The 15,214-nt window shown below is 39.7% G+C and overlaps 1 protein-coding gene across 1 annotated transcript in view; it reads right to left on the bottom strand.

Moving 5' to 3' along the window:
• Positions 1-15,214, bottom strand: part of B4GALT5 (beta-1,4-galactosyltransferase 5) — a 158,978-nt gene that overhangs the window by 19,012 nt on the left and 124,752 nt on the right. Inside the window, exon 2 of the mRNA XM_036750380.1 lies at positions 1,383-1,517. Coding sequence (XP_036606275.1) covers positions 1,383-1,517 — 135 coding nt within the window. The remainder of the gene's footprint in view (positions 1-1,382; positions 1,518-15,214) is intronic.

The following is a 15,214-nucleotide window of genomic DNA, read 5'->3' as shown; positions in this document are numbered from 1 at the left end:
TAAGAAGCCTGGAAGACAAGCCTCCTAGTTTCATCATTGACTCACAATGAGTAATATTGGGCATGTCATTTAGTGTCTCTCTACATTAGTTTCTGATGTGCTTCTAAGAGAATGAACAACACAAAGATTTTAAGGTATGAGGTAGAAATGTCGGACAGTTGTTTAGCTGGAAAGTCAGAAAAGGCTTTTCAAGGAGGTAAGTGACTATAACTACCAAACTCAGCAAAGTATCAGAAAAGGATTGTTTTAATTGATTGAAATTAAACCATAGGGGGAAATTCCACATGCAAGGGAGGAATGGGGACTCCAGATATAAAAAGCACTCTTTTCTATTTCAACAATTTAGGACACTGTCTCAAGATTACAAGGCTATCATTAGCTAGAAACTGGAAGAAGCTCAGATGCAACCTTCATGGGCGCAAGGGTAAACAGACTTACTAGAATGAACATTCAATTCAACAAGCATTTATTTGTTGCTGTTCAGTTGTTTTCCAGTAATGTCCGACTCTTTGTGACCCCATTTGGGGTTTTCTTAGCAGAAATACTAGAGTGATTTGCCATTTCTTTCTCCAGCTCAATTTTTACAGATGAGGAAACTGAGGCAAACAGGGTTAAATAACTTGCCCAGGATCACACAGCTAATAAGTGTCTGAGAAGCCAGATTTGAACTCAGAAAGATCTACCTGACTCCAGGCCTGGCACTCTGTCCACTGTGCCACTTAGTTGCCTCTTAAGCATTTATTAAATACCTATACTCACACTCTTCCCCTCCACACTTACACTCACACTCTTTCTCTTGTGCTTTCAGTACTGAGCAAGCTGATGGAAATACAAAGACAAAAAACAGTTTCTGCCTTCAAGGAACTTATATTCTGTTGGAGAAAAGGAGAGCATGTATACAGATAACGAATACAAAATAGATCTAAAGTAAAAACCAAGTAAATGGGGGGGGGGGAGGATGGATGCGGCGCAGAAACCTAACAACTGGGGATATCAGAACAGGCCTTGTGTTAGAGGCTGCACTTGAGTTGAGGCCTAAAAGGGAGCTAGAGATTTCAAGAGGCACAGGAGAGAGAAGGGAGAACATTTCAGGAGACATGTTCCATTGGTCACCCATAGGCATCACAAGCCCCTCAATGCTTAGGAAGCCATCCTTGTAATGATCCTCCCTTATATCCTTGGAAATGGGATGACCACCTGTGGGGCCCATCTAGCACTATTGCAGGACTGTAGGCAAATCATAGGTTCCCTTCTCAAGAAACACTTTTATTATGACAATAAGTTCTTCCAAATCCATCCTGTACCTTTTTTCCTTCAAAGGTAATTATTTAAACCAAATTCAGCTTTACTAGGAAGAGAATTTCTAATTACTGAGAATGTACCTGAGTCATTTACACTGCTATTCCTCCTGGCATATGCACTCCGAACCACCTGCTCATACACCTGAGCACCTATTGTTCTCATGTTGTCTCGGATCAGAATACCTTGGGCTTGCATCATGAAGAGGTAGGTGTTCACTGTGGAAAACAGAGAAAAAGAAATAAAAAAAGAAGTTAGTTCAAGGGCAAACACTAACAATTCACTTTTAGTTTCATTTAAATAATCAATAAGGTCTCTTTCCAACTCTCTAAAACTTTTGAACCTTTGTGCTGGGGCCAAGGTTTATAGAATATCAGTCATCACTGGGCAGCTGTCTGGGTTCTGAGGAAGTTCTGAAAATATCTGAAAACCACAGATCTCTGAAAATATGTTCCATTCTGCCTTTAAAATAAATGTGTCCACTATCTCTGATTTTAACATTTTGATGATCTGAGGGCAAATGTAAAAGTAAGTAACGACACCTAAAGCTTAGAACAAGTTGAGGCTGCTGAGGGAAACTCTTGATCAGGCTGACTGTGAGATTTTTCAGTTTTTGGCCACAGCAACCTCCAAACTGAATCTCTTCTCTAAATGTTTGTGTTATTACTGAGGGCATCATGCCACCATCCTTCCAGTAATCCAGGTCTGAAAACAAGTTTTTGACTCTTTCCTCTCCTTAATGCCCCATATCCAACAGGCTGTTAAGTCTCAAGTTTAAAGTCTCAGCAATCCTGCCTTCATACATCTGACATCTGGCCCCTTCTTTCTACTCATGTAACTACTAATAACCTAGCTGAAGCACTTTATATCTCTTGCCTTGTACAATTACTTTAGATCTACTCTGTATATACCTTCTAAGTATAAAGATGTTTGGCATCTAATCATGTCACTCCTTTGCCCTAAACATTCTTGGCTCCCTATTGTCCCCAAAAGAAACAGCCTCCTCAAGAAACAAACAATAACCAAGAAAAAAAAAACAACAAAAAAATAGAAACAAAATCAAACCTTAGCCTGATGTTTACATCTCTCCACAATATGGTGCCCAGCTACTTACCCAGATTTATTTCATGTTACTCCCCTTCACACACTCTATATTCTGGCCAAACCGGCCAACGAGCCATTTCCTGACCTCAGCATTCCACCTCCTATCTCTGTGAATTTGCACAAGCTGACCTCCATGCCTGGAATACACTCCTTCCTCACTTCTGCCTCAGTGAATCCCTAGACTCATTCAACACCCAGGTCTGGCGTGCCAGAGCTATTTATAGACTTTGCCAATGTCCCTCACAATTGCTGGCATTCAGTCCCACCGGAAGTTAATTTGTAATACATGTCTATGTACATGTTGAATCTCTACCCCCGCCTCTCCCTAGCAAAACATAAGCTTCTTAAGGGTGGGAACTATTTCAGTTTTGCCTCTGCATACCCAGCACTTAGCACCTTTGAACATGGCTAATAAATAAATGTTGAATTGAATGGAAGGTAAGGAAACAGAAGGGATGGGGTGGGGGTGGGGGGCAAGAGACAGAATGAAGGACAAAAAAAGGTCACAGTTGCTAGGCAGGATTATGATATCTAAAGATACAGAGACCTTCTCAACTTTCATTTTGCTTTTGTTTTCTTGAAAAGACTAAGGAGAAAATGGCTAATGGGGAGTTGATACCCCAGGTACATAAGAAGGGCATAAAAGAATACCCAGTTAGAGGCCTAGATGAACTGCATCTTCAGATTCTGGAAGAATGGATAGATGTGACTTCTGAGAGTCACTGTCAGTGAGTGAGCTCTTCCATGAATTGTGGATAATGAATGAGGTAACACAGGTTCAGAGAACAAACATCAATATTTTCAAAAAAGGGAATAAGGTTGCAATCTGCAAACTATCAGCCATTAAGCTTGCATTCAATTAATAGGAAAACTCAAGAACATATAATTAAAGGAATAATTTGTGAAAATCTAGATGTATCTTTAATGTCTCCCTTTCGACTGCTCATTCATTGCCTCCTGCCGCCATATATACTCATATACTCATACCATACCACATAGCAAACTCCTAAAAAAGCTAACTACTCTTGTCTCCATTTCCTCTTGTTTCACTCACTTCTCAGTTCTTTGAAATCTGACTTCTGACCTCAGTCAACTGAACTACTCCCTTCAAAATGAATAATGAAGTCTTAATTAACAAGTCATCTGGCCTGTTCTAAGGCTCTGCTGCCAGATCATCATCATATTACACCTCTTAGCTGCAAATATATTCCCAAGGTTTTGTCCTGATCTCTTCTCTTCTTTCTCTACACTCTCTTCTTGGTGACCTCATCATCTCCCAAGACTTTAAGTATTATCGCCATAAAGATGACTCCCAGATTTATATATCCAGCTTCAGTCTTTCTCCAGAGTTCCAGTTCTGTATCACTAACTGCTTCTTGGACTGTATGTCTCTAATTCAATAAGTACAAAACCAAACTTGTTATTTCCTTCCATCCACAAACCCATTCTACTTCTGAACTCTCCCTTTTCTGTTGAGGGTGCTACCATCCTTCCGAGTCATCCAGGTTCATACTCAATCCCTCACTTTCTTTCCCCCCTCATATTCGATCAATTGCTAAATCTTGTCAATTCTACCAAAGATCTCTCCAATCTCTCTGGGTAGATCTACTCACAGAGCTGCCATCCTCTTTGAGGCTCTCATTACCTCTTTCTTCTATTAGAATAGCCTCCTAATTGTCTTCCTTTCTTTAGTATCTACACAATCTATTCCATTCTTTATGAAACTGCCAAAGTGATATTGCTAAAGCTCAGCTCCCACCTGAGCTTTAAACTACAATGGCTTCATATTACTTCTAGGATAAAATATAAACTCAATCTGGCTCCAACCTAACCTTTATAGCCTTATTATAAATTAATCCTCTTCAGCTACTAAACAGCTACAGATGGCTATTCTTACCACAAAGTCTGGTAGAAAGTGCATAATAAATACTTGTTGACTGGACTTCAAATTCATACTGTTCCTCACACATGACAGTCCATCTCCAGTCCACATGTCTATGAACAGATACTCTATTTCCCCACGCCTAGAATGCACTTCTTCACTGTTGCCTCTTAGAATCCTTAGTTTCTGTCAGCTCAATAGCCACCTTACACAAAAGGTCTTCCATGAACCATCTAGCTGCTAGCATCTACCTCAATTCCACACACAAATGACCTTGTATTTATTTTGTGTCTATTTTGTACGTACTTGTATACATATATCCTCTCTCTCCCAACAGAATGTAGACTCTTGAGAGTAGGAACTATTTCATTTCTGTCTTTGTATTCCCAAATTCCAACACACAGAAGTGACTGACACAAAAGGAGCACTTAAAGAATTGCAGCTGACTAATCAAAGCAATAATTACAAAGACCCATCTACATTTTTTCCAATTGATTTCATCCAGTGTTGAGAGGGCTATTAATCTGGTGGATTAGAATACAAAGGTGGCATGTTTTATCAAATTTTTAGATGACACAAATCTAGGAGGGATAGCTAACACAATAGAAATAGGATCAAAAATATTTGAACATGTTTGAACAGCTGAATCTAATAAGATGAAATCTAACAGGGACAAAAGTAAAATCATATAGATTCGAGAATTCCAAAAGCATAAAATGGGGGGAAGTACACATAGAAAATAGCTCACCTGGAAAAGACATGGTAGTTTTAATGGCCTACAAGCTAAATGGGTCAACAATAGTATGATAAAGCAGAAAGAGAAGATTTAGGGAACACCTGATAATTCTTACCAAGTATTTTAAGAGTTTCCATGTGAAGGATGATTATCTTGGCTTCAGAAGGCAGAACAAATAGCAATGAGTGGAATATTACTGCCATGTAAGAAATGACAAATGTGGTGACAGAGAAACATGGAAAGAGCTATATGAACTGATGTAGAATGAAGGAAGCAGAACCAAGAAAATAATATACATACATGAAATATAATGATTAAAACAATGTGAGTGGAAAGAACAACTATAAAAGTCAATGTTGCAAAATTATAAAGAATAAGCATGTCTTAAAAGAGATAGGAAAAATCACTCCCACCCCTCCCCTTTGCAGATTCAGAAGGACTAGAAGTGTTGCACATTACACAAATTTCCAGACTTTTTTTTTGATGTATTGATTAGTTATATGGAATGGGACAGTACATTGATTAGGGAGATGTAGAAAGACTGCCTTGGGCCCAGTTGAAATTGTGTAACATAAATACATAGTAGACCTAGTCAAGGCTGTTTGGGATTTCTCCAGCTATTTCCAGAAGCATGTGAGTGGGAGTCAAGGAAGAGAATGGTGGAGTAATCCAAGGCTGGGGTTTGACAGGGCAAATCTTTGATTAGACAGAGGGTCAAGGAACTCATGGAATGAGGACAGTGTAGAGTTGAACTTTTTATCAAGAAGTTAAGATGGAGAAAGAAGAGAGACTAGCCATTGTAGAGATGATGGCCTGGAAAAGAACTGAGGGATAGAGGGATTGGAGGTTGATGTGATAATGAAGAACAGAGTTTGGAGTTACAAGGTGATCTACAGAGGATAATTAACAGTGTCAAAGGCTGTAGAGAAGTGAAGAAGCCAGCCATTCATTAGATTTGGTAATTAAGAGATCCTTGGTAGCTTGGAGATAACAGTTTCAGTTGAACAATAAAGTAGGAAGTGACACTGCAGAATTCAGTAGAGAATGAGAGGAAAGGAAGTGGAGGCACCAATTATATAGGCCTTCCCAAAGACTTTAGCCAGGAAAGGGAAGAGAACTATAGGATAATCCGTAGCAAGAATGAATGAATGGATCCAGTGAACTTTTTGAGAGTGAGGGAGATGAGCTCATTTGTAGGCATTAGGAAAGTAGTTGATACAAGAAATACAAAGAGATGTATGACTGGGTTTTTGCCCTTAAGGATCTTGCAAAGTGAGAGGGGAAATTGGTCTCTCAGACACTTTGCCTACTATGTGTGCCCTTCAGATATGCATGGCAAATTAAAAAAAAAAAAATCAGTTTTTTTTTCCTAGCCATAGGTCTTTGAGACTCATTCTTCTCTTCTATCCTCTGCAGTCCTCCAGGGCTAAGTAACAGTAAACTCACCATATTTGGTTTTAGATTTTCACTATTTACAAATTCATGCCAGCTATTATCATAGTTTGGGAGTGGTGATTTTGGGGGACTTGGGGGGGAGAGAAGATTGCTTTCAACATGAAAGGATTCTCAGGCACAGCCTGTCGGAAGTAACTGCACTTTGATTTCTTAAGCTGATGTTCCTGCCTTTCATAATAAATCTAGGATCTGCACATAAGCCCAGAATGTCCCATTGCTAATAGCACGTCAGCACAGATTTTTAAAGTGCATTAACCTTGAAAATGACCAGGGGGAGCAACAGTGTTGGGGAAACAAAAAGATAGGGAAGTTTCACAGAGGAAGGAGGTTTGAAGACTACTAGTTCAAAGACTTGCTTCTCAAGGTTATCAGACTGCTGCTTGTGTTACAGGGAGTGGGAGAGAGCCAAATGTTTACAGTTACCGTACTGGTCGAAATATAGGCTATCCTTCCTCTCACCCCCATTCTGACTTATGTCAAACTTAAATGTAACATAATTGGTCTAATTTTCATATATGTAGCTCTTACCATCCCCACCCTTTAGAGATATCTCATATTAGACAAGAAATCTATATTTCAGAGGTAGACAAATACTGACAATGTAGTTCTCATTCAACAAGTATTGAGTTCCAGCTCTGTACCCAGGGATCCCTGTGTCACCTGTTGAGGGAGCAGAGCATAAGACCAGCCTCTGGAAGCTTTCATGTGACAATTTATCAATAGGGCATGCCCATATATGGAATCACTGAAAAAACTGAGGCTATTCACCAAGAGCTCCCTCTTCTCTTCTGTTCTTTAACTCACATCACTCAGATACTTTCTGCAACTATCTCCTCTTTCACCTGTTTCAAATGAAGACCTTTCTTCTTGCCATGGCAAACCCATCTTGACACAGAAGTGATCTCATTCCATCCTGTCTTTTCAAGTAGTCTGTCCCCTCTATCATCCCCATTTGTATACTGGCTGCTTCCCTACTGTCTACAAACATGCTGATGTCTCCCTCATCCTCAAAAACTTCTCACTTGACCCACTAGCTATATTGTCTTATCTTTCTCCCCTCTCTTGTGGCTAAACACTTTGAGGGTATAGAAGGGCATCTATAATCAATGCCTCCACTTCCTCACCCCTCACTCTCTTCTTAACTCTTTATAGTCTGACTTATAACTCTTTATAGTCTGACTTATAACCTCATCTTAACTGAAACTGCTCTCTCTAAATTTACCAGTGATATCTTAATGGCCAAATCTAATCCTTATCTTTTGTGACCTCTCTGCAGTCTCTGACACTGTCAACCTAACCCTCCTCTCTTGAAACTCTCTTCTCTTTCAATGCACTGCTTTCTCCTGGTTTTCCATCTACTTGACAACCCATTCTATGCCTCCTTTGCTAGCTCTTTATCCAGGTCATTAACAGTAGGTCCCCCAAAGCTCTGTCTTGGACACTGTTTCAGTTGGTGATCTTTTTTATCTCCCATGGCTTCTATTATTTCTGTGTAGATGACTCACAAACCTACTTGTCCAGCCCTCATCTCTCTCCTGACCTCCAGTCTCACATCTCCAACTGCTTACTGGACATCTTGAGCTGGATGTCCCATAAGTATTGAACATAACTTATCCAAAACTGAATTCATTATCTTTCCCCCATGCCCCCCCATTCCCCTCTCTTCTAAACTTCCCAAATATGTCAAGGGCACCACCATCCTCCTAGTCACTCAGGCTCCCAAACTAGGTATCATCCTTGAGTCTTCACTTTTAAGGGTGTCAAATCCTATCATTTCAGCCTTTGTAGTTTATGCTTCTCTTTGCTGATACTGGCACCATCTTGGTACAGGACATCATCACTTTACATCTGGACCATTGTAATAGTGCGCTGGCTGGTCTTCCTGCCTCAAGTCTGTCTCCATTCCAGTTCATCATCCACTCAAATGTTAAACTGATGTCCTAAATCACAGATCTGCTGACCTTACCACCATTCCTCCCACCCTCCCATTCCTTAAACTCCACTGGCTTCTTATTACCTTTGGGAGCAAACAGAAAATCTTCCATTCAGCATTTTAAAATCCTTCATAATCTGGCCCTTTACTACTTTTCCAATTTTCTCACATCTTATTCCAATCCCCTTCACATAACTCTGTGATGTTACTGGCTTCCTTGCTGTTCCTCACACATAACACTATCTCATGACTGGACATTTTCACTAGCTGTTCCCAATGCCTAGAACTCACTGTAGAGGCAATCAGACAATGTGAAGATCTTCCCCGTTCATTTGAGTGGGGTTCGGGGGCGGGGCTCTCAGCATCCTGGGGGGAGTGGCTAGGACTGGAGCCAATGGTAGGCGCCTGAGTTCTGGTCCACATGATGACATGAAGCCTGTGGTGGGAGGAGCTTGCTGAACAGTTGGAGCAAAGCTAAGAGGCAGTTGGTGAGGCAGTTGGTGAGAGCAGTTGAGAGCTGAAGGAGAGAGGATGCAGTCAGCTAACTGGAATACAGCTTGGAGACTGCGGCGGCAGCAGTGGAAGTGGCGGCAGGCACTACAAAAAAGCAGGACTGACCCTCATGGAGACTGGAGAATGCTGAGCAGGGACTTGAGGCCAGTGGGTGGTCTTCTTCCTGGAGGGAAGCACCAGTATGGCTTGCTTGCTGCCATAATGTTTTTCTGTGGCCTCCTGGTCACTTTTGTGAGATGGGCATACTGGTCTTGGAGGGTTCCTGCCAATGTCAAATTGGGGACACTAGTCTGTGGGTCTGCTACTTTTGAGTTTCAATAAATGCTTTAACTCCTCAGCCTTCTGCTTAGAGAATTCCTTATATCCTGTGATTCTAGACCATTCAGGCATATTCATGGTTATCTTTGAAGTCATGAATTCTGCCTTAATGATATACTCGCTCTGTCTTCATCTGTCTCCGGACTTCCCTTAAGTCTCATCTTCTACAAAGAGCCAGCCGAGTCCTTCTTAACAACTTAATGTTGTCTGTCTGTTGATTATGTATTATTTATCCTATATACATTTTGCTTGTACATAGTTGCATGCATGTTATCTCCCACATTAGGCTGCATGTTCCTTAAAAGCAGGGATGGCTTTTTTTTTATATCTTTCTTTGCATTCCCAGGGCTTAGCACAATACCTTGCATATAGTAGCCACTTAATAAATGCTTTTTGACTTGACTCTTCCTATATGTGGGTCTTGGTTCTCCAGACTCTAAACAGTGTTCACTGGCTGTTCTCCAGCCTAGAATTCTCTGTCCCCTTCATCAACATCTCATGGCTTCCCCGGATTTCTTCAAATCTCAGCTAAAGTCAACCTTTTGCAAAAGGCCTTTCCCAGTCCTCCATAATCTTAGTGCCTTCTCTCTGTGACGTATCACCAATTCATCCTGTTTGTACTTTGCTTGTACATAGTTGTTTGTATGTTATCTTCCCCATTAGACTTCAAGCTACGTGAGAATAGGAATTGACTTTTGCCTTTCTTTGTATCCCCAGTGCTTAGCACAGAGTAGATGCTTAATAAATGTTTGTTGGCTTGATTGAACTTGAACACAGAGCCTTACACATAGTAGAAACAGTTTGTTGGCGGTTAGAGCATTTCACAATGTGGTACATTAAGGTGTGTGCGCGCACGCATGCGTGCGTGTGATTCTTCTTTCTTGCCTTCTATGATCCAGCTAAACTGGCCTTCTTTCTGTTCCTCACAAAGAATATTCCATTTCTAATACCTAGTATCTACCCAGACTGTCCTCCATGCCAGAAATGCATGCATCTCTGCCTCTTAACATTGTTTCCTTCAAGAATCAGCTCTAGCACCAGCTACCTTTTACCTGAAACCTGTCCATATCCCCGCCAGGGGCTAGTTCCCACCTTCCCAAAGTTACTTTGTATTTACAGTATAGATAATATTTGTATTTCTTTTGTGTGCACACACATGTGTATATGTTCATACTAACTCTCCCAAAAAGCAAGGGTGGGTTCATTTTTGCCTTTGTATTCATCACCCCTCTCCGGTCCTATTCTCTAGTCTAAACAAAGTGCTATGAGTATGACACTTGTTGACTAATTTAAAGAACTGTTCTTCTTTAGTAATGCTCAACTCCCCTCGTACCTCATACAATCAAATTTCCTATTTTTCTAAATCTTGGTCAACTAGAAGATTACATACAATGTTCTGAATCCCATCCAATATATTAATATTTCATTATCAAACTTTTTTCTTAGTCTGAACTGGTGACTTTTTAGACTCCTAGGCTCTTTAGTAATCACAAGTTCAAATGATTTTTTCCTTCTCCCCACATAACCTTCTCAGGCTCCTTCACTGGACCATCATCCTTCTCATGCCTATTACTACTATGGGCATATCTCCAAAGATTTGGCCTTGAGCTCTTTCCTCTTTACACTGTGCCCTATGGGGGATCTTACCGGCTCCCATAGATTTAATTATCATACACATTTAATAAAGACCTAGTCTCTCTCCTAAATTCTGGTCCTATATTACCAACTGCCTGCTGAACACCTCCACTTTTGACATCCCCATGGCATTAAAGCTCAACATATCCAAAACAGACCTCAATGTATCTTTTTTTTTAATAACTGAAAAATGTATTCAACTAAAACAAACATTTCCACATTCAAAGTAAAATAGATAATACAGATTGTAAATGAAACTGCAACTCTTTATTACATCCAGCTTCTTTTTTTAAACTTTTTGTTTGCTTCTGTGCATTTTTAAAAAATGTTTCAATAGGGCAGAGCCAAGATGGCAAGATTGGTATGAAGCAGTACAACTGACTCTCTTCACAAAACTCCAAACAAACTTAGAAAATGAACCAGACCAAATCCTGATGAAGGGATCCAGAAAAAAGAGCACATGACCCTCAAAATACCCCATTTACCAGGGACAGACTATACAGTAGGGTAAGAGGAAATCTCAGATCCAAATGAGGGTACCCCCTAGACACATACTGGGACATCAAAATGGGGATAGGTGCTAACTGGCAGCTTTGTTGCCCACTACTCAGTTCCAGGTCATAGATCCAGAGTAGACTGAGGCGGCTGGGGGTCAGGGGGAGAAATGTTGTGTTGCGTTTGGGAGATTGGGAGTGGTGTATCAAGAAAGAAAGTTCAGAAGTAAGCAGAGCAATGTGGTTCAGCCCTCAGGAGGAGAGCATGGTCAATTCCAGCAGCAAGCCAAGCCTACAGAGGAATGAGCAGGGTTCTGTCACTGAGCCATCAGAGTTTTCCAGTTTACTGATAGGGGCTAAGCTCAGCAACGGTCTGTTGCCATTCAGACAGAAAACCAGGTCAGACATTTCTGACCTCAGACATGGGGGCCAGCAATCACTTTGCCCTGCTCAGACCACCTTGGGAGCACTAAAGTTTGCAAGTCTTCAGCCTGACCCCTAAGACCCTAAATAATACATCATATAATAGCCCAAGAAAGCAGTAGGAACAACCCAGACCTTCACTCCAGAAATACTAGAGTTCAGCCCTAGACACCAAATCTGAAGTCAGAAGGTAGGTTGGAAGAATAAGAAAACAAAACCAAACAAAATACCATCATAAAAAGCTTTTGTGGTGACAGGAACACTCAAGATACAAACTCACAAAAAGAGAATGACTAGAAAGCATCAACAAGTAAAGCCTCAGAGCTTGGGCACAAACTCAACTAGCATTCCAAAATAAAGCAAGAGTTTAAAAATAAAAAGTTAAAAATATTTTTAGAAACAAAATGAGAGCGCTTGAGGGAAAAATAGAAAAGAAATGAGAAGTATAGAACAAAGAACTGGAAAGGGAATTAATAGCTTGGCACAAGAGGTACAAAACTTTGTCCATGGTCCCTGGAAATTACAATAGAACAATTAGAAAACAGTGACTCCATGGGACAACAAGAAATATCAAAACAAAATCAAAAGACTAAAAAATAAAAGAAGAAAATATAAGATATCTCATAGCAAAAACACTGATCTGGAAAAGAGATTGAGAAGAAAAACCTTAAGAATCACTAATGAGATAGACTATCTGAATTGCATCCAGAAAGACAGAATTCAAATTCCCAAGGGCCACAGTCATGATCACAGATGATTCAGCAGCCAACACTATAAAATAAACAGAGATCTTGGAATACAATATTCCAGAAGGCAAAGGATATGGGCTTACAACCAAAAACAACACTCAGTAAAGCTGAGTATAATGCTACAAGGGGAAAAAAATGGACCTTTAAAGAAATACAGAACTTTCATCTATTCCTGATGAAAAGACCGGAGCGGTGAAGAAACTCTAATTTTCATACACAGAAGTGAAGAGAAAAATAAAAAGGTAAAAACGAATGAACAATGATAAAAGATTAAACAAGTATAAACTGTTTATTCAAATATGAGGAGATTATACATGAACCCTCTGAATCCTATCATCATCAGGGGTCATAGAGGGAGTCCAATTAGATATGGCCTGATTGAGAAAAATAAAGTATAATTACAAAAGTCTTCAACAACCCTTTTCTTCCTTTTTACAGCACTATTATTGACTCCCCTCTCCTCCCAACCCCCCTCCACATATTTTTAAAACTCATGCAACAAATATTAATAGTCAAGCAAACAACTCCACATTGACCATATGCAAAAAATGCCTATGGCATTCTATACCTAGCTGCTATTTCATATTTGTTTTCAAATCCTCAGGGCCTGAGAGAGTAGCCTTGCCCATAGCAGATGATTAATAAGTGTTGAATTGAAAAGAATGAGATCTTTTGGATGCAAAGACTTAAAGAAATGCCAGAGCCAGAAGGAACCTTAAAAATCCACCAGTCCAACCTCCTCATTTTTATAGACAAAGAAACTGAGGTGGAGAGAATGAAACTGACTTCTCATACAGTCATACAGCTAATATAGTGGCAGTGTCAGAAAGGAAGGATGACTTGCCCTGAAAGAACTTAGGAGGAAATGAAGAAAATATTTCTTTAAGCAAGAGGAATAGCAAAAATGGTTGGGTTTTCCCTATTTCTGCCTAGGTTCTAAGTACCCTAGTTGCTAATAATCTGTTCCAATTGCACAATGCCTGCCATATAGAGGTTCCAAGAAGTTGAATATGATCATTACATGAACACACCCACATGTCAAAGAGTTTAGATTACAGTAATCAGATACAGGCAGGGAGAGTTGCCTAAAGCACTGAGAAGTTAAGTAACCTGCCCAGGATTGCAGTGCCACTATATGTCAAAGGTTCCTGGCTTTGGGGCAAACTCTATTCACTACACAATACTGTCTCTCATAAGGGCATAAATAATCATTTTTTGTCTATTGTCAAAAGGCTTTCTTTGCAGGCAATTTCATAATAATAATAATAATAATAAATAATAATAATTGCATAGCATTTACTAATATGCCAGGCACTGTGCTAAGCCCTTTACAATTATTATTTCATTTGCTCCTCACAACAACTCTTCAAGGTAGGTGCTACTATTATCCCATTTTACAGACGAGGAAACTGAAGCAAATAGAGGTTAAGTGACTTGTCCAGAGTCACATAGCTAGCTAGTGTCTGAAATTTGAATTCAGGTCTGAATACTGCCCTTTGCTGCCATCTATTTGGTAAGAAAATCAAATGTTTGGTGGCTTAGGGTGGTTTGAGGGATCTTTTGGTTTCAGTGTAGTGATAGTTTAGAGCAGTTAGAACTCAGAAAATGGTGATGATGATCCATAGTTGTACTCGAATTGTAGTCAAATTCAAGTTGTACTCAAATTCATCTCCCATTTGGGAGAATTATCAACTTGTTTAAATAATTCAGGCTCAAATTGCCTCAATTACGTAGCACAGCTTTCTCATTTTTATCTTTTTCTCTAATGAGGTACTGATTTTGATCTTTGTTCTAACCAGTTAGTGGTCTGACTTACATGGGCAGCTGATTTGTAAATAATTCCCACAGAGATACAAGTAACGTCCTTATTTTTTTTTGGGATGCCATTCAATGCTCACCATGCCCAGTGTCTCCTAACTCTCTTTTTGAGAAGTTATTCAAGACATATAGTTATGAGGCTCCTGCGTGGTCTATAGGCCTTTACTTTGCTGGTGACAAACTCCCTCTCTCCATATAAATCACAACTCATCTATAAACTTACAAATCTAGAAAGAGGTGTCTAAGGTTCAGAGAGGTTGAATGCCTTGTCAGTGGTCAAAGGCTAGTAAGAGTCAGAGGAAGGATATGAATACAGGTCTAACTGACTACAAAGACCACACCCTATCTTTCTGCTAGACTATGTCTCATTTCTTACTCCCCCAAAATGTTGCTCACCTTTGCACTAACATAATCAAGTATTGAAGTATAGATTGCTTTATTTTGGAGTGTCCTGGTAGTTCTTAATTGAATTTGTCTATCCTTTCATATTCTGCAACAGATGTTGGCACACAGATGTTAAATCTAACTAGCAGTCGTTTTGCATACGATCATAATTGCTGCAATACAAGATTAACAATGATCCCATGAAATTAAGCCTTTGGATACATAATAAAAGCAGCTTTGCTAATTCTTTTATTTGCTTTTCCTGGGAGAACTTGTGTACCATTCTTCACATTTACATACAGCTTCCTTTTCCTTCTAGTTTCAAAAACAAGGAGAATGTTAAGAATGATATGATTTACCTAATGCAGAAGTAGTCAAAAGATATATTCATATCTTTTAGGCAGTTTTCAAAAGAGAAGCAAATTAACAACTCTGAAGTTTCACTTTCTATCAGACTGGCAAAGATCATCA

Source organism: Trichosurus vulpecula, chromosome 3 (genome assembly GCF_011100635.1).
Source record: "Trichosurus vulpecula isolate mTriVul1 chromosome 3, mTriVul1.pri, whole genome shotgun sequence".
NCBI lineage: Eukaryota > Metazoa > Chordata > Mammalia > Diprotodontia > Phalangeridae > Trichosurus > Trichosurus vulpecula.
Note: the sequence above shows the minus strand (reverse complement) of the source record. Positions and strands in the feature narration are given on the sequence as shown.